Source organism: Arachis hypogaea, chromosome 12 (assembly GCF_003086295.3).
Source record: "Arachis hypogaea cultivar Tifrunner chromosome 12, arahy.Tifrunner.gnm2.J5K5, whole genome shotgun sequence".
Classification (NCBI taxonomy): domain Eukaryota; kingdom Viridiplantae; phylum Streptophyta; class Magnoliopsida; order Fabales; family Fabaceae; genus Arachis; species Arachis hypogaea.
Genome location: NC_092047.1, coordinates 9104481 through 9123066, shown reverse-complemented (window position 1 = coordinate 9123066; position 18586 = coordinate 9104481). Strand labels below are relative to the sequence as shown.

The window sequence follows — 18586 nt, the reverse complement described above, 5'->3', positions numbered from 1 at the left end:
GACTTAGAAATAAAGGCACATTGCAGGGCAAACATTTCAAATGAGTCTAAAATTCAACATCAATATATTGCACTACATTGATTCTGTGGTCTTGCAAATGCATACAAGGGAACTCAAAACAAAACAAAAAAAGAAAAAAGAAAATAACAGAAAAAGATAGTCCAGAGATCAAACAGTATTTACAGTATCAGTTAGGAAGCGGAGAATGCAACCGAGTCCTGCTTTCTCTGTCAACTTTTCATGAATCCGGAGACATTGGTCACATGTGGGACGATCTCCGGTAGCTAAGCCTCTATATAAGTACCTGTAGTGAATAAGAGCATCTTAAGTGCCTGTTTGGTTGGCTTACTGTTTGATATATATAAGTACTTTTCATGAAAGTAAAAAAAAAAAAAAAAAGAAAAAATTACTTTCTATAGAGATGTTGTTTTCTTAAGAGGTTCTTATTTAATCCAGATAATTGACTTATAAACCTATCATGTCAGTCTCATCAAACTACTCATCCCCAAGCCACTACCGAAGCTTTTAAGATGGCTAACCAAACAGTCCAAATCAAGAAAAACTTTGATGATGTAGGCCAAAATCCTTGACTGAAATTTTAAGCTAATGTATTATATCTCACTTCCTGCAACTCAACCTGTAGAAGATTGCATGAGTGAATGATTCAACCTTATAAAAGTTCTTTGAAGATGAAAAGGAGATGAAAGGGATTAAGACTTACAAATTGGGTGCCTTAAGTAGGTTGGAGGTTGGATGCTGAGAATGGGATACTTTATGTACAACAAGGTAAAGAAGATTCAGACTGAAGATGATAAAGGGTGATTAATAATAGGGTGGAGAGAGAGACAGTGAGGCACCAATGCAAGATTGGGAATAGAGATTAATTAATAATAGGGGGAGAGAGAGAATCAAGAGTCCATTGCTTTGGATATCAATATGCTTTTATTTCTCTACCATGAGGTGATGCCTTCCCAGTTCCCATAATTATATAGATGGGTTGTATTGGAATCCTGTTGATGTGGACAAGCTACAACCGACAAGGCTAGATAACTAAGAGACAAGCAGAAAAGAAAGGAACTCTAGATGCAGCTCTTGTAGTTAATGTAATTACAAAGGATATTGAGCATAGAAAAAAAAAGGAAGATTTAGCATTTGAATTCGAATTTCCAACCTTGTAGACCTGTAGTTGGGGTTGATGGTTAATTTACAAAGCCAGCACAAAACATTCCAGATTCCAGAACAAAAAATTGTTGAATCCAGAATTGTTACCTTCCCAATATTAGCATCACTGGGAAAGCTATTCATGTAATCATATCTAGCTTATCTGCTTATATGAATAGCACCCCGTCTCTTAAAAAGGTAAGAAAATTATTTATATTCATTATAGTTGCATATTCCGATTTCTAGCTAAGTTATGCTTTCCAATTAAGATTTGAATAGCGCAATCCACATATAGGATCTATATGTGAGCTGGAAAAGCAAAAGGAAATGGAAATACACTGGTGCCTTTGGGATTGGGATCTATAGGTGAAGTGGAGGAACAAAACTATATTAATCACTAAGTAACTATATATACTGCTGAAATTCAACATAGTCCAAGTAAATTAAATGTACGCTCAAAGAATGGGAAGCTATCAAAGTAAAACTAACATCATATTAGAATGAACTGAAACAAAATGCTTCAGCACTCACTTCATTAGTATATCATAGTACTCAGGATCCAATGAAGAAAGCATCCCATCCACATCCTTTATAGCCATTATAGTCCTATGTACCACAATCCAGTGTGCTGACTGCCAAAAGAAAATTCGAAAGCACAAGAAAATATGTTGTGATTTTAACAAATTAGAAGCCCCTTAACTGCAACTAAACTCTAATTACAACAAGAAGCAAGTCTTTTTGCACCAGGCAACAACATGAATCAATCAAACAATGGAACTGCATCTACCCTATTTGGTAGTTGAATTCAGCTTAAAAGATACCAAAAAAATAGAATACTATTCTTATTCCTCATCAATCCAAATCAAATGTGTGCATTCAGCACAAATATGACACATAAATAGAATATGCTGTGATTCCAGAACTTAGAAAACTTCCATTGCCACAAAAATCCTCCTCAACACCCTAAATCATTTCCCCTAAAAAATTGAGAAGCAATATAAAGAGAGAGAATGGGAGAAATTAAAAACCTTGCAACGCTCATCACCAGTCATGGCATACGTGCCTTCCAGAGCAGTTTTAAGTGCTTCTACAGGTTTATACCTGAAATTTCATCGAAGGGAAAATTTCCTATTTTCATATTCTAACCATTTCATTCATCGCAAATGGAAACAAAATAAGAAACATCTTTTTTATAGAAAAACAAAAGAATAAGGAAGATAGGCATTTGTACTGCTTGAGTAAGCTTTCGATCTTGCGGGATTTGTGTTCAATTCTGGTAATAATAGCTTCTGCATTATCCGCTTCCACGAACCTTTCAGCTTTTGCCATAATACTTCTTCTTCTTCTTCTTCAAATCAGTCCCTTTTCTATTTGATCTGAAATTTTTGTGATAAAAAATGTGATTTTGATTTTCTCTTCCCTTTCCTCCGAACAAATCTAAGGCAGGTGCAGTGGATCTCACGGTGGCAGAGAAGAAGATGGCGGCAGAAGTGTGTAGCTATTTGAGTGTCCCACCTCCTATGGTGGACCCTACGCTATTGGCGTGTACGTCAGGAAACACTATTTTTTCAGACATAAGTAAATTGTATTAAAGTTCCTAATAGGGTATTTTGCGGTGGCTTAGGATGGATTTTGAGTCAAAAATTTATTTGATCCAAACATTAATTTATTTGCGGTGTGATTTAAATTTCAGTCCAAGTACGTGACGGACGAAGCAGGTATGCATGAAATGTTTTCAATGTACATGGAAAATCGCCACCGCATGTCGTGCATCGAGTTATATATTGAGTTTGAGCAATCTGAAGCGGACCGTAACATTGAATTGAAAAGATTATAATAGTGAAAGCGAAGATGAATTTGAAAGTAACTATGAGATCGTCGGTCCAGGTGAAGACGAAGATGAAGCTGGCGGCGCCATGAACGCAGATGTGGCGGAAGTTGCAAATGCACTAGCAGACTCGCATCCATTTCAGGAGCCTTCTTTCATGCGGTCGTTGGATTTGGAGGCTATGCACGCACCAGAGTTTCCGCAATATATGAATGCAGGTGCGTAAACCTAGGTAGCTATGTGAAACTCTGAAGTAGCAGATCATTAAGTCGGATGAGTAATGTATGTGATATGTGACTAGGCATTTGTGACCATAGCGCTTGATTTTTTTATTAATTAATAGTTCTTTATTGTGAATGATATTTAGTTGTTCTTTACGTAGATGGAATAGCGAAAAATAAGAGTATAACGACCGCACAATATTAAAGTGTGTTTATTAATTGAGTTGTAATAAAAGACTTCCTACTGAGTACATATTGAAGCATTTATTACTTTTGATGTATGCAGCGCCTCCTGTTGTGGCGGATGGTGAGTTCACAGTGGGATGGAATTCAGTTCAAGGGAGGCAATAATCAAGGCAATGAAAGATTATACCATCCGCAGAGGTGTGGACTATCGGGTATATGAGTCGGAACCGACGACAATCTATGCCAAATGCACAGAATATGGGAATGGTTGTGACTGGTTGATCAGGGTAACCAAAATGCAGAAGAAGTACTGTTGGGAGATAAGGAGGTACAATGGAAGTCACACTTGTACCAGGTCTACTATTTCTCAAGACCATTCGAAGCTGGATTCCAAGACAGTTGCAGAAGCAATAAAGCCGTTGGTAGAGGTTGATCCGTCTATAAAGGTGAAAACAGTAATTGCTGATGTCCAGTCAAAGTTTAACTACACCATCAGTTATCGCAAGGCTTGGTTAGCAAAGCAGCAGGCGGTCGAATCAATTTTCGGAAGTTGGGAAGCATCGTACGAAGCTTTGCCCATATGGTTTGAGGCCATGTGCCACAAAGAGCCATCAGTAGTGGTTCACTTTGAAACAATGCCTGCTTACCAGGGAGATGATTTGGTTCCTGATATACGTGTTCTACATAGAGTCTTTTGGAGTTATTACCCCTGTATAAGGGCCTTCAGACACTGCAAGCCAGTGGTGCAGGTGGACGGAACTCATTTGTATGGAAAATACAAGGGTTGTTTATTGGTTGCAGTCTCACAAGATGGTAAAAACAACATCGTGCCTATTGCATTTGCCATAGTGGAGGGAGAGACTTCTGATGCATGGTACTTTTTTCTGAGCAACCTGCGTCAACACGTGGTGACACGTGATGGTGTGGGACTTATCTCTGATCGACACGATTCGATTAGGTCAGCTATTGAACGAAGTAATGGGGTGTGGTCTCCTCCTAGAGCTTTCCATATGTTTTGTATCCGGCATATTGAGTCCAACTTCTTGAGGAAGTTCAAGGCACCTTACTTGCAGAAGCTTATCGTCAATATTTGTAAGTTTGAATAGAATGAACTTTGAATTTACATTAATGTACGATCAAATAGAATGGTGTTCATAGCTGACTGAATATTTTTCATAGGATACTCGAGGACGACCAGGGAGTACCAGATGCGCTACGAACGATTAAAGGAACGGGGTGAGGCTTACACCAACTGGCTTGATCGAATCCCTCGTGAGCAGTATGCTTTGGCATTTGATGGTGGTTACCGATGGGGTCATATGACCACCAATCTTGTGGAATGTATCAACTCCGTCTTAAAGGGTGCACGCAATCTCCCAGTCACTACACTTGTTAAGGCTACCTTTTACAGACTGAATGAATTGTTCACTAGGAAAAGAGCCGAGGCTGAAGCCCGGATCAATGCTGGACTTGTGTTCTCTGAGATGGCGACAACCAAGCTGCATGCAAATCAACAAGCATCAGGTAACATACAGGTTAGCTGTTTTGATAGAGAAAATGAAGTCTTCGAAGTTCGCGAGATGCCTAGTGGGGTTGAGTATGCAGTTGACCTACGCCACCATCGGTGCGACTGTGGTGAATTCCAGGTTGACCGAATTCTGTGTCGACACGTGTTTGCGTGTTGTGCAAATCAGAGGTTGGATTGACAAGTGTACGTTAATGACGTTTACAAGATGGACCAAGTTCGAAGAGTATACAGGACTAGGTTTAGACCACTAAGAAATCCGGCAACATGTGGACCACCCCAATTCTGTTGATGTGCCGGGACTGACGCTGAGTAATAATCAGACGGATGCGTGTCAGGAACATATGGTGCAAAATACTCAACCCCCTGTTGTGGCGGTTCCGGTGGCGGTGGTGGTGGAGGTACTGGTGCCAGTTCCGGTTCCTGTGCCGGTGGTGGTGGAGGTGGAGGACCTTCTGGATTCTCTTCAAAGACAAGGTTCGACAATTGCAAGTGGTCAGCATATGCTGCTCGGTACCAATGCATGTAAATTTCCAACGGATAATGTAAATGCTCCAAGTCATCCGAGAGAGTGTGACTATATCGATTTGTCCACTGCATCACCCAAAGAGAGTGGGTATCGGCCCAATCTTGATTCTCAGGCCCAGTTAGAACTTCACCGTGTGATGCACCTAGATCCTGCCCTTGAGCAGGAACACCCTGTGTCAATCCAAATTGCCTCCTGACTCTATCAGTTGCATGCCACTCGATGCATTCAAAAGATATAAGTGGCACTGTGGCACTCCAGATAACCGAATTATGACGGATGGCTAAAGGAATTACGTCTGGATCGATGTATCCAATGCCATAAGCCTGCCAAACAAACTGGACACATCGGACCAGTCAGATGATTACACAACAATTAATTCACTTAACAAGTTACATAAAGTACTTGTATTTTACAAAATACCTGTCCTTCTTGTAGATCATCCAACAACCTCCTGTAGTGCGCAAGCGTTTTATATCGGTAGGGATAGTTTTGACGGTCCCAGTTATGCCACCTGCCGACGGACAATCCATTAGTTAACTTATCTTACCATAAAAAAAATACAATTTCTATCAATTCTTTCAATGCATACTATAATCAAAATTACCTATTTGCAATTGGAAACACTCCGGGATTGCCAGGAATCGGAGCTAGAAATGGGAGTCGGATCCAAGCCCAACTGACCAACAGTGTCAGTGGACCGTCCATCTCCTTGCAGTCGACACGAGTTGCCCTACACAATGATCTATACAAGTGTGCCAGGCACGCTGAACCCCAACTAAATTGTATGATCTCACCGAAGTTGCGGAGCAAAGGTAAAAATTTCCAGTGCACCACTGTACCCGACTTATCTGCAAACAGAACTGTCCCAAATAACAACATTATATGACACTTTACATACATTTATATGTGCACATCATCATTCAACACTATATGATCTTTCAAACCCCTAAACCACTTTAATTTTATAAAGCTCCCTCTACAGTCGTCTTCCTCGGTGCAATTCCAAATTGGTGCAAGCACTCGGCTTCCAATGCCTCAAAGCTACTCATGGTCGGACCTGTAACCGAAAGACCATTTGTCGGCAGACCGAGAATTAGCGCCACATCCTCCAAGGTCACGGCACACTCACCAACCGGAAAATGAAAAGTGTGAGTCTCGGGCCGCCATCTCTCAATCAGAGCATTAATCATTGCTGACTGACCTTTAATGACTCCAATTTGGGATACATAATAAAATCCAGTCTCGCGTAACTGTGGCTCAACAATTTCGTTGTATGGATCCGGCGGATGTAAATGGTCACACATCAACATCCTTGCAGCCTACAATATCACATTTCCATTATAAGAACAAGTATAACATAACTATATTATTCAAAAACACAATTATCCTTAACATGTCCATTATAAATAATTCCCAGCATAATTGCATTTCAAACATACACATTAAATCTGTTATACAGTAAATCTATCAATCATATTCATTACTTTATAACAGAAATTAATTAACCTTACACAATAAATGAGCCTTTATTATTATTATTATTATTATTATTATTATTATTATTATTATTATTTCTCAAACAACATACATACTAATTTTATTATTATAATTATAATAATAATAATTATTATTATTATTATTCATATAAAACAGCATATTAATTTTATTTATTTATTATTATTATTAATATTATTAATATTATTATTATTATTATTATTATTATTATTATTATTCAAATAGCATACAGACTAATTTTATTATTATTATTATTATTATTATTATTATTATTAATATTAAACAGCATATTAATTTTATTTATTTATTATTATTATTAATATTATTATTATTCAAATAGCATACAGACTAATTTTATTATTACTATTATTATTATTATTATTATTATTATTATTCATATAAAACAGCATATTAATTTTATTTATTTATTATTATTATTAATATTATTATTTTTCAAATAGCATACATACTAATTTTATTATTTTTATTATTATTATTATTATTATTATTATTCAAATAGCATACAGATTAATTTTATTATTATTATTATTATTATTATTATTATTATTATTATTATTCAAACAGCATACATATCAGTTTTATTATTATTATTATTATTCTTATTATTCTTATTATTATTCATATAAAATAGCATACTAATTTTATTATTATTATTATTATTATTATTATTATTATTATTATTATTAATATTATTATTATTCAAACAGCATATATACTAAGTTTTTTACTATAATTATAACTTTTCATTACTATTATTATTATTCATATAGAACAGCATACTAATTTATTATTATTATTATTATTATTGTTATTATTATTATTATTATTATTCAAACAGCATGCATACTAATTAGTTATTACTATTATTATTATTATTATTATTATTATTATTATCTAACACCTAACACAGCATAAAATCTAATTTTAATTATTATTAATTTATTATTTAAATTTTACTAAATTAAAATTCAATTGTTACAGATCATAAATAAAATAATAAATTAAATTTTTATTTTTCATCATAATAATTAATTAAACTCAATTACTAATACTAATAATATACTAACTAACCATATCATTCATACATTCATACATACATACATACAAAATTTATTTCTATGTTAATTTCTATTTCTAACCACCTAATAATAGAATTATACATACATACATGCTTAATTTCTACTTAATGTCATTCTAATATATTGCTAATAAAATTTAAAATTTTCACTATCATTAATTTTAAATAAAATTATTAAAAAGTAAAAACTTACATAATTTGGATCTCCAAGATAATTAACAATATGAAGCTCTGGTTGATTTACTTCCTTAATTTTTCTTCTTCTTGGCATTTTTACTCAGATTTTTTACTGAGCTTTTTGGTGGTCCAACAATGGTGAAATGGTGGGATTTTGGCGTTGCAGAAAGGGGAAAGAGATAGTTTGTGTGTGGGAGTAAATGAGAAAGTGTTGAGAGGGTGAAAGAGATAGGAAACACGGGTTTTGAGGGGTAAAACGCGCATAGGAGTCACGGGCCACCCACAACCCATCTGCATGCGTGACGCGTGGCAAGGTGGTCACCAATCGGTGCCACTGATTTGCGTCCCATCCGCGACCTGAAATCGTTGCCACCGATTTCTGTACCCCCAATCGGTGCCACCGATTTCTTCGACCACGCCGTCACATCTCCGTGAAACACCCCAAACCCCCATAACGCTGTGAAATTCCGTCACTTTCTCCATATCAAAATTAAAAAACTCCAAACTTACCTAGTGCTAATTTTCAATTTAAAATATAGTTCTTTTAAATACGCAAAACTACTACTTTCCCACATATGTATTTCTTGAATATCATATAGTGATAACCACAATTTGAATTTAGGTTCTGTTGACCCTACACATGTTTATTTTGTCGTTGAACATAACTGGAAATACGAAACAAAATTACAGGTAAATTCTAGTTTTTAATCCTGCCAATCCAAATTTCGACACCTTTAAATTCTATTAAAGGCTCAGTTACTAATATGTAAGGTTAACTATTAGAATGTGATCTTCAAAATCTTAGTAAAACAACACATAATTTCAATTCAACAATATTAAACTAAAATAGTCCATATTGATCGGCAGTTCAACACCATGCCATAATTCATGTTTACAAAGTTTTAATTTATTGTGGACTATACATTTATAAGCATATATAAATTTATTGTCAAAGATTGGAATTAATTCCAACGTATCTTCAGAAATCAAATAAGAATTTACTAAAGTTATTTATGTCCTCCAAATTACCTCCATATTTATGCCACGATGGAATTTATCTCACATATGCAATAGTTAGCACTTTAGCAGCTTCTTATGATTATTGCTCTTTAAAAAATCATTCTTCTTGTCTAGAATAATTTCTATTTAAAAAACAGTTTTGTCGAAGTGATAAATTACTATAGTTATAGGAATATAAGAGCAAGAATGAGCAGTGAATCAATAACACAGGTGATGCGGATTTTTACAAATCACAAACTAGCAGTAAGTGCACCGGATCATATCAAGTAATACCACGGGAGTGGGTTATCATTCTCACAAGGATTAACGGATTAAACAAGTAATAGTTAATTGATTATTCTAGTTAGTCAGAATTTAGAGTTTCAATAGTAAAAATCATAAAAAAAAATAGTGAATTAAAGAAAGAAAACAGTAAATGTGTGGAAAGATAATATGAGAGGAGAGTTAAGGTATCAGGGATATTTAAATTTTCAGATTAACAATTATTCTCATCTACTTTGATCATACAAAGATACAATTCATGGCAAACTCTAGGTAATTGAACTCCAATTCTTTGGTAATTCAATTTCTTCTAACCTAATCAACCGTTAATTCCTTGATCAATTAATTATGCTAAAAGGTTAAGTATCATCTCTGATTTATAACCACATAATTCTTAAGAACCCAAAAGAAACCTGATTTTATGTTACATATCAAATTAATTTCAGATAATTGAAGAATTATGAGAAAAGAGTTTCAGCCTAATTCTAATGATTTAACTTTTCCAAGATTCAGAAGAATTTAGTCAGATTAAAGTTATTTTTCAATATACTATAATCCTTAAGATGAAGAACGAAACTCAATCCTTGAATAAAATACTAATGCATTAATCAAAATAGGAAAACAATAGTATTAATTCATCAAAATAAATAGAACTCCTAACCTTAAGAATGAAGGTTTAGTTGCTCATGGTGCAGAGAAAATCGTCAAAGTGTAAAAAGTGTAAACTGACCAAAAGTGGAAGAAGAGAGGCGCGGAGCTAATCTCTCCTCCTTTTATATCTCTAATCCTAATTGATTCAAAAATTAAATTAAAAGCTAATAGTATCTTTTTTATTTTCTATTTGAATTTAGAATGGGATCCGTGTGATTTGAGTGACCAAAGTGGGGCCACTGTTGGATACGCTGTCGGTGCTAAACGCCAATGATGTGGTATTTAGCGCCACCTATTCAGAGACTATACATGCACGTTCCAAGTCCTGGCGCTAAGCACCGATGATGTGGCGTTTAGCGCCAAGGTGGCAGAGAGGAATGGTAAGCTTCTGGTGTTCGGCGCTAAACGCCAGTGATGTGGTGTTTAGCGCCACCAAGCCAGAGGGCACTTCTCTTGCTTTCTTCTTCATGAATTCTGCCAAATCTTTACCCGAATGCTACCTGAAATCAATAAAAGGCCACAACAACTCAAAAGTCGCATCTACTAGGGTATAAGTCACCTAAATCCTCTAGCAAATCAATAAAACACCATACAAATCATACAGAAAAGATACTTATGATGCTCATGCATCACAACACTAAACTTAAAGTGTTACTTGTCCTCAAGCGACTTAAACAGCAGGAAATTGAAATGGGTTTGATTAAGAGTTGAATTCTTATTGAAAGCTCATGTCTGTCTTATGAGTGGGGTTTAGCAACACCGTGATCATGAGTGTTTCTTTGCTTATCACTACTCCTTGAAATCTTGGGAATGTCAATATCTGAACAGAACTAGAACTTGAATGATGTTATGAAGTCTCTCTTTCCTTAAGCTTTGATTGATCCTTGAATTCCTTTATTTAAAACAGCGAGAACTTTTTCTGTCGACAACTCTTAGTGCTCTGTCTCAAGGCGGCTCTTGATGGTGAGCGTTCGATCGATAATTCCAAACTAGTTGGTCCAAGTTATCGGGTGATGAGGCACCCTACGGATCTAGTTACTCAAGCCTCTCCTTAACACGGTCGCATCACAAGCATATAGATGAGGTTTTAAATTCCCAAACATCAATGTCTAGAGTCTCTTTGGACTGCTAAATGTCTTGTTGCAAGGTGGCTTTTGACAGCGGACTTTTGATCGATAATTCCAGACCAGTTGGCCCAAGTTACCGGGTGATGAAGTACCCCTCGGATCTAATCATCTTAGCCTTTCCTTAGACAATAGACACCACAGACACATAATTGGGTCTCAGACATTGATGCTCAGAGCTTTACAATTTTACTTTTCTTTTTCTCTTTTCATCATTCTTTTCTTTTTCTTGCTTTTTCTTTACTCTCTTTTCATTTTTTTTTGGTTGATTATTTTGATTCAAAGAAAAATATCTTGTTTGTTTTGGAGATTTCATAACACTTCTCTAAGTCCATGTTCGTCACAAATCAACATTCCTCTTTTCCAAGGGCATTCATACATCATTCTCTTCTATGCAATCATAATCACAAGTAAATACCACCACATGTGTTGACAAGACATTTGTTAAATAAACTCAATTTCTAATGTATTAATACCACTTTTCTCTTTTCTTTTTTTTTTTTGAATAATGCTTGAAGAATAATACACGAGGCATCATTAAAACAAAAGATAACTAAAAGAAAACTAAGAAGACTAGAAATCATACAAATGACAAAAATTTAAACAAAAAATAGAAATAATCATGAAAATAACTCCACCACCTCAGTTATCATGGTCGTCATCCGCCTCAGCCTGTTGAGCTCTCTATGGCTCTCTTGGTCTCAACATCCTAACCTCTATATCCCGCCTAAAGTTGTCGAGCTCAACTCATTGGTTTTCTTGTTCAGTCTTGATCTGGTTAAGGAGGGCACCTTGGCTGTCTTGGTTCACCTTGATCTGCTAAAAGGAGGAGGTTAGTTGTTGCTAATACTCTTGTGGTTCACCTTGATCTGTTTAAGGGAGGAGGTTAGTTGTTGCCAATACTCTCTTGTGGTGGGAAGTATTATCCTTGAGGCTTGAGGGGTTGTTCTTCTTGTGGTGGAGGAGCTTGTGGAACTTCTTCTTTTTCGGCTTACTCTCTTCTCTGAACCACCACCCTTGCATATTCCATAGTCTTTTTGGAGATTGGCCTCTCAATAGGAATGAGGAAGTCGTTCTCCAAGTTCACCCTTGCGGCTTCGCATAGGTGATGAATGAAATGAGGAAAGGCCAACTTAGCATATGAGGAGGGGTTTAAGGCAATGTGGTATATTTGTTGAGGAATTATTGCACTCACATCTACCTCATGCCCAATCATTGATATAATGGATCATGATGGCTCTGTTCACGGTGACCTCGGAGTGGTTACTTGTCGAAATAATGGATCGTTGGATGAACTCCAACCATCCTCTCGCCACTGGCTTGAGGCCACTCTGTCCCAGTTGATTTGGGAGTTCGTCCACACCCATTCTCCACTGAGCTCCCGAGAGACAAATATCCTCAAGCTTATGATCATATCTCTGATCTCGGCTCCTCCTCTCATCATAAGCGTCCAACCGTGGGGGGTTACTTGGAGGTGAAAAGTGGAGCATCTCCCTCACGCTCCTCAGACTAAAGTCGAGGACTCTTCCTCGCACAAAGGTGCGATAGTCCTTCACATTCACACCACGGACATCTCTATATGTGATCCAAGCATTCTCATAGAACTGTTGGACTTTCAGTTGACCAACCTTGGTGTGTGGATTACATAGGAGTCCCCAACCTCTCCTTTCAATTTGTTGCCAGATTTTCGGTTATTCATCCGGCTTGAGATCAAATTTAACCTTTGGAATCACCTTTTTCTTGCTCGTGAGTTCAAAGAAGTGTTCCTCAAGTAATTTGGTACGGAACCGTGTTGCATCAAAAGGGGTTGTTTCTGGTGCCCTCTCTTTTCTCTTCCTCGATGAAGATTCTTGACCCTTTGGTGCCATTGATAAAGAAAAATAAAGAGCTTGCTCGACAACACCAAACTTGAAGATTTGCTTGTCCCCAAGCAAAAAAAGAATAGAAGAAAGAGGAAGAACAAAAAAATAGAGGGACAAAGAAGGGAGGGGGTGTGGGTATCGGTTATTGAGGTTGAGGGAGAAGAGAGAAATAGTGTGGAGGAGGCTAGGAAGAAGAAATAAAATAAAAGTAAATAACAGAAAGAGAGAAAGATAAAGGGAGGGGCGTTGGTTGTTGTTGGGGAGAGAGGGAATGGATTGGGATAGGAAGAAGGGATTGGGGCTGGTGGTATATATAGAAGGGGTAGAGAAATGGGGATTAGGGGAGAATTGCACGAAGAGAGGGGATTAATGGGGAGAAGTTAGGGGTTGGTAGGATGTATTGGGAAAGGGAGGATTATGGGGAAGTGGGGAGTGATTGGATGGAGGAAGGATATAGGGTAGGGGAGAGAATCAGGGGTAGGGTTAAAAAAAAAAGGGGTCACAGGGCAAAAATTTGAATTTTAAAAAGGAAGGGTTGAGGTATGCGATGCCGGTGCTAAACGCCGGGTTGGTGGCGTTTAGCGCCAACCTTTTCGAGGACACCAAACTTAAAATTTTCATATCAGCGCCAAATGCCGTGGAGTTTGTGCTAAATGCCAGTTTCGAATTGTTTTTCTTTTAAGTGACATGACGCTAAACACCAGAAACTGGCGCTAAACATCAGGACTCCAGAAAAGAACTCCTTCTTTAACGCACCCCTGGTGCTAAACGCCAGGGTGCCAGTAGCATCCTCCTCATGCGTTGCGCACCTGGCGCTAAACGCTGAATAGCAGCGCTAAACGCCAGGTGTCCAGTGGCCACTCCTTTTTTCACCCTTACTTGGCACTAAACGCCAGGTATCAGAATGCAACATCAGCTTCAAAATATTCCCATGCCTGTTCCAAGCTTCCCTGTTTCTGTTTCAATCAATTTGCATGACTCAAATAAAGGTAAGAATAAAGAAAGCTACGAACTAAGAAAACAAGACAAAAAAATAAAAAAATCTAAACAAAGGATACTAGAGATTGGTTTGCCTCCCAAGAGCGCTTCTTTAACGTCACTGGCTTGACAGTTCAACTCTGCTAAGTAAGCAGGTGAGTGATCCTTTGGCAATCGACGTTGCCACAAAGATAGTCCTTCAACCTATGACCATTGATCGTAAACCTTCAACCTATGGTAAGCTTCTGGTGTCCGGCGCTAAATGCCGATGATGTGTCATTTTGCACCACGAAGGCAGAGGACACTTCACTTGCTTTCTTTTTCATGAATTCTGCCAAATCTTTACCCGAATGCTATTTGAAATCAACAAAAGAACACAACAACTCAAAGTCGCATCTACTAGGGTATAACTCACTCAAATCCTCTAGCAAATCAACAAAATACCATACAAATCATACAGACAAGATGCTTATGATGCTCATGCATTAACATGCAATGCTATTTATCATCAAATCAAGCAGTAACCCAGAAACAGAGTCATCAAAATTGAAATTGATCATCAAGCAGTGAGAAAATCCAATGAAACAAGACCAAGCATTGAGCACTGACTAAGCATTTGAGACATCACCTTCAACGATGGCAGTGAACAAAGATTTAAGGGAGAGCGACGGACGACAGGAAGCCTGATGAACATAGGCGAGTTGGCGATGAAAACCTGATAGAGCAACGACGGACGAAGAGCTGCTTTTTTTAGGACCTTGAGACGCTGGCATTGGGCAAACGAGGGGAGGGCCTTCGAGCATGATGAACCAGGAGGATTGGCAAACGACCACGACGAACCTGGAGGTGATGGTGAGACAAACGGTGACACGATGGAGGCTAGGATTTTCAAGGAAGAGCGAGATTGAGTTGAAAGGGGAGAAAGGGGAGAGAGACTGGTTTTTGCGTTTCTCTCTTTTGATTTTAGAAGCCCTTTTTCCTTTTCCTTTTTTTTTAATGAAATATCAAAGCAACGCCGTTTAAAGAAAATCGGCCGAATCCCAGTTAAGTTAAAAGTAGAATCACCCGGTTTTCAATCGGTTCAACATTTTTAAAACGGTTTTTTCAGACAATTTTTTCCCTTGAACCAAATCAGTATTGCTATCGGTTCTCGGTCGGGCTGGTCCGACTAATTCGTCCGGTCCAGTTTTCAAAACTATAGCTTAAATTTACGGTGATACTACATATTTTTCGCACTTCTCCACCAACACAGAAATATTTTTGTCAGAAACCTATTGATATAATACAATAATTTTATACATAGTACAATAATTTTTGTACATAACATAAATTTATTAACATAACTTAAACTTTTTTTCGTATAGTAAAAAAAAATATTTATACACAGTATAGTGATTTTTTGCATATAGCACATAAATTTTTATTGCGAATGTATTTTGTTAGTTGGGTGAGTTAACATTGTGGGTATGTGGTCTTTCAAAAATTTATATACTGTATGTATTTTGTTAGTTAGATGTCACTATTTTGAACATGTGGCCTTTGAAATTTTTTTTGTTATGCATCAAAAATTTATGTGTTGTGCATATGATATTTTGTTGTTGGGTGTCAATATTTTGCGCATGTAATCCTTCACAAATTTATGAAATGTGCACTAAAACTTCTATGTTATGTATAAAAATTTCTCTACTTAGTCATTTTACTGAACATGTATAAGATAAGAAGAAGACGACGACAACGACTATGATGATAATGAAGGAGGATGAGGAGTAAGGGTGTACATGGCCCGATCCGACCCGAAGACCTAGTCCGGCCTCGAACACTTTAGAGACTAATTTGGCATGATTTCACCGGGTCTAAAGCCGGGTAAGGGTCTCAAAAATAGACCCGGTCATTATTTCGGGTCGGGTCCGGGTCAAGACGAACCCGGCTTCATCCGGCCCGTGTGTACCCTAAGGGAACTAAAAAAGATATATATTTTAAATTTATTTCAATATTATATTATATTAATTATAAACTTATTATTTTATTTTTAATCGCACTTGTTGAATTAGAAAATAGATCAAAGAAGCATCAAAATAGAATTTATGGACAAATTCAAGTTCAAATATAGATATCAACTTTTCGATAACAAATTTTTTCTTTATAAATAAGTGCATCAAAAATAAGTTTATTTATAAATAATTTTTTTTATAAATTATTACTAAGATTTTAAAGACCCAATTTTCATTCGGTTTGGATCTGGTATAGTTGTGGCTCGAAAATGTTTAGATTTCATGGGGTTTAGAATTGGGTTAGAGTCTAAAAAATAGATCCAGTATATATTTTCATCCGGCCATACACACCCCTAGTGAAGAGAAAAAAGAAGAATAAAAAAAATTAAAAAATAAAAAGAAAAAAAGAAAGAGAAAAGACCACGAGAACAACAACAAAGCGCGCATACAATAAGTGAGATTTGGTTAGTCTCGGTAAAAAAAAAACTAACTTTATTATTAAATTTATAGATTGAATTATTTGAACTAATTATACGTTAAAGTATACAATCATGTTAGGGAAGCAATTTAGATCAACAAACTTCAATAAACTACATATTGAGTTGCAAAAAAAGGCATTTAAATAAAATAAAAAAAACTAAAATACCTATTCAAATGAAATAATTTCTCCCTCTTCTCACATTTTTAACTTCTCATTCTAAAAAAGAACATCAAAACAACCCTTCTTTCTCAGTCTCTTTGTCATTTTCTTACTCGAAGGAACTCTTGCCTTCTTCTTCTCTGACGAAGTCGAAACCCAACACCGACCATTACTTCATTGGACATTATCTCCACCTTTGTCTCTGTTTGGCTAGGTCACCATCATCTCCGGTCATTGATGTGCTTACCTTTTTGCTGTGTCTCTGTCACTACTCTCACCACTGGTGTTGTCTGGTGTTACCTTCTTCTCGCTGGTAAGAGATTTTAACATTCTTGCATTTTTTTATGTTCCTATTACATTTTAACATTCTTAGTTTCTCTTGGTTAAGTTTCTGTTTCTTCCCTTCAATTTGTCGTTGTTGCTTCTCTACTTGGTTTCGCTACTACTATATCTTCTCTTTGGTCCACCGCTGTTGTTTCTCTAGTTGATTCCATCGTCATTATTACTTCTTCCCTTAGTTCTATTGCTATTGCTGTTCAGGTATCCTTAGTTTTTCTCTAATTTTTGCTTTCTTTTAAAGAGAAAGTGGTTGAATTGGAATTTTGAATATTTTTCTACTTTTGTTTCTCTAGTTGTATGTTTCAGATGTTCTTTTTTTTTTCTTGTGTTTTGAGTGTTTTAATTATTATTAATTTATATGAGCATTTGTTGAGTTTAGATTTTAGATGTTTTTGTCTAAAATAGTTTAGAATATTTTCATTTTAGTCAAATAGAGATTTTGAGATACTGTTCTTAACTTGTTATGCTAAGATCCTAAAATGTGTCTAAAACATCTAATCATTTCTCTTGATGCCTCTTTATGAGTAATGTGTTTATGTTGCTAATAAATGATGTACTCATGCTAAAAAATATAGTAGCTTCTTTTTTCTACTATTTAGAAAATCCAAAAGAAAAAGTTTCCATGCATTTGTTGTTGCTCCAAAATCATAGTTTTAGCAAAAAGTGCTTTTTAACATTTTTCAATAATAATTTAGATATTTTCAAATGAAACCAACCATGCTAATATTACTCATGCCATTATAAATTTTGGTGTAAAACTCCTAGATATCCTAGTAAAGAAGGTTAACTAATCCCAAGAACTAAAAAAATTAGAATTTGGGATTAAAAGTTTATGATTTAGAGTATAAAATTTAAGATAAATACAACCATCTCTCTTAGCCCTTTACAATAATTTAAAACAACCACTCTCCACATTAACCCAATTAGACTTTCAATTAGACCAATACAATTCATACCTTTTGATTGAACACATCCTCCACCCTCTCTTCCAGAAATACGCCACACACTGCCAGAGTTCTATCACTGACAGTCACAGTGACACCACCAACCACCTCCTTATCTTTCGGATTATTTGTGTAATTCTTTTTTTACTTATGTAAATCCTTCTTCGTTCAGGTGCCGTTTTTCTTTAAGCACTGTTATATCTTTTTCTTTTCTTTCACCTTTTGTCATCAATTTATTGTCTTTACATTTTGGCCTAAGCTATTAAGGATGCTAATATTCATTTAAATTGGCGCAGTGACATGAAATATGAGTTGAATGTCCTTGAGTTAAATAACATTTGGCTGCAAATGGGTATATCGGATCGAGCGTAAGCCAGATAGTTTCATTGATCGGTACAAAATACGTCTTGTAGCTAAAGAATTTATAGAAATTGAAGGTGATAATTTCTTAAAAACTTTTTCTCATGTCGTCAAACATGTAACTTTCAGAATGGTAATTGCTTTTGGCATCAATAAAGCACTGATCTATATATTA

General features: G+C 36.1%; 3 protein-coding genes across 3 annotated transcripts; 2 read left to right on the top strand and 1 right to left on the bottom strand.

The window, feature by feature from the left end:
- Window positions 1-41: 41 nt before the first annotated feature.
- LOC112726716 (actin-related protein 2/3 complex subunit 5A) lies at window positions 42-2817 on the bottom strand. The gene is made up of 4 exons (XM_025776216.3): window positions 2393-2817; window positions 2190-2262; window positions 1693-1793; window positions 42-304 (listed from the first exon to the last, which is right to left on the bottom strand). The coding sequence occupies exons 1-4, from the start codon at window positions 2488-2490 to the stop codon at window positions 169-171; spliced, it is 408 nt and encodes a 135-aa protein (XP_025632001.1). The 5' UTR covers window positions 2491-2817; the 3' UTR covers window positions 42-168.
- Window positions 2818-3569: 752 nt separating this feature from the next.
- On the top strand, window positions 3570-4502 carry LOC112729632 (uncharacterized). The gene has a single exon (XM_025779799.1). It carries the CDS (start codon window positions 3570-3572, stop codon window positions 4500-4502), a length of 933 nt encoding a protein of 310 aa, XP_025635584.1.
- Window positions 4503-4604: 102 nt separating this feature from the next.
- LOC114924889 (uncharacterized) lies at window positions 4605-5102 on the top strand. Its single transcript, XM_029291018.1, has one exon. The coding sequence runs from the start codon at window positions 4605-4607 to the stop codon at window positions 5100-5102; it is 498 nt and encodes a 165-aa protein (XP_029146851.1).
- Window positions 5103-18586: the final 13484 nt, after the last annotated feature.

Coding starts and splice junctions, on each gene's coding strand:
- LOC112726716 (XM_025776216.3), bottom strand. CDS start 2,490: ATGGCAAAAGCTGAAAGGTTCGTGGAAGCGGATAATGCAGAAGCTATT. Junction 1,794..2,189: donor CTGGTGATGAGCGTTGCAAG/GTTTTTAATTTC, acceptor TTCTTTTGGCAG/TCAGCACACTGGATTGTGGT. Junction 305..1,692: donor TACTATGATATACTAATGAA/GTGAGTGCTGAA, acceptor TATTCACTACAG/GTACTTATATAGAGGCTTAG.
- LOC112729632 (XM_025779799.1), top strand. CDS start 3,570: ATGAAAGATTATACCATCCGCAGAGGTGTGGACTATCGGGTATATGAG.
- LOC114924889 (XM_029291018.1), top strand. CDS start 4,605: ATGCGCTACGAACGATTAAAGGAACGGGGTGAGGCTTACACCAACTGG.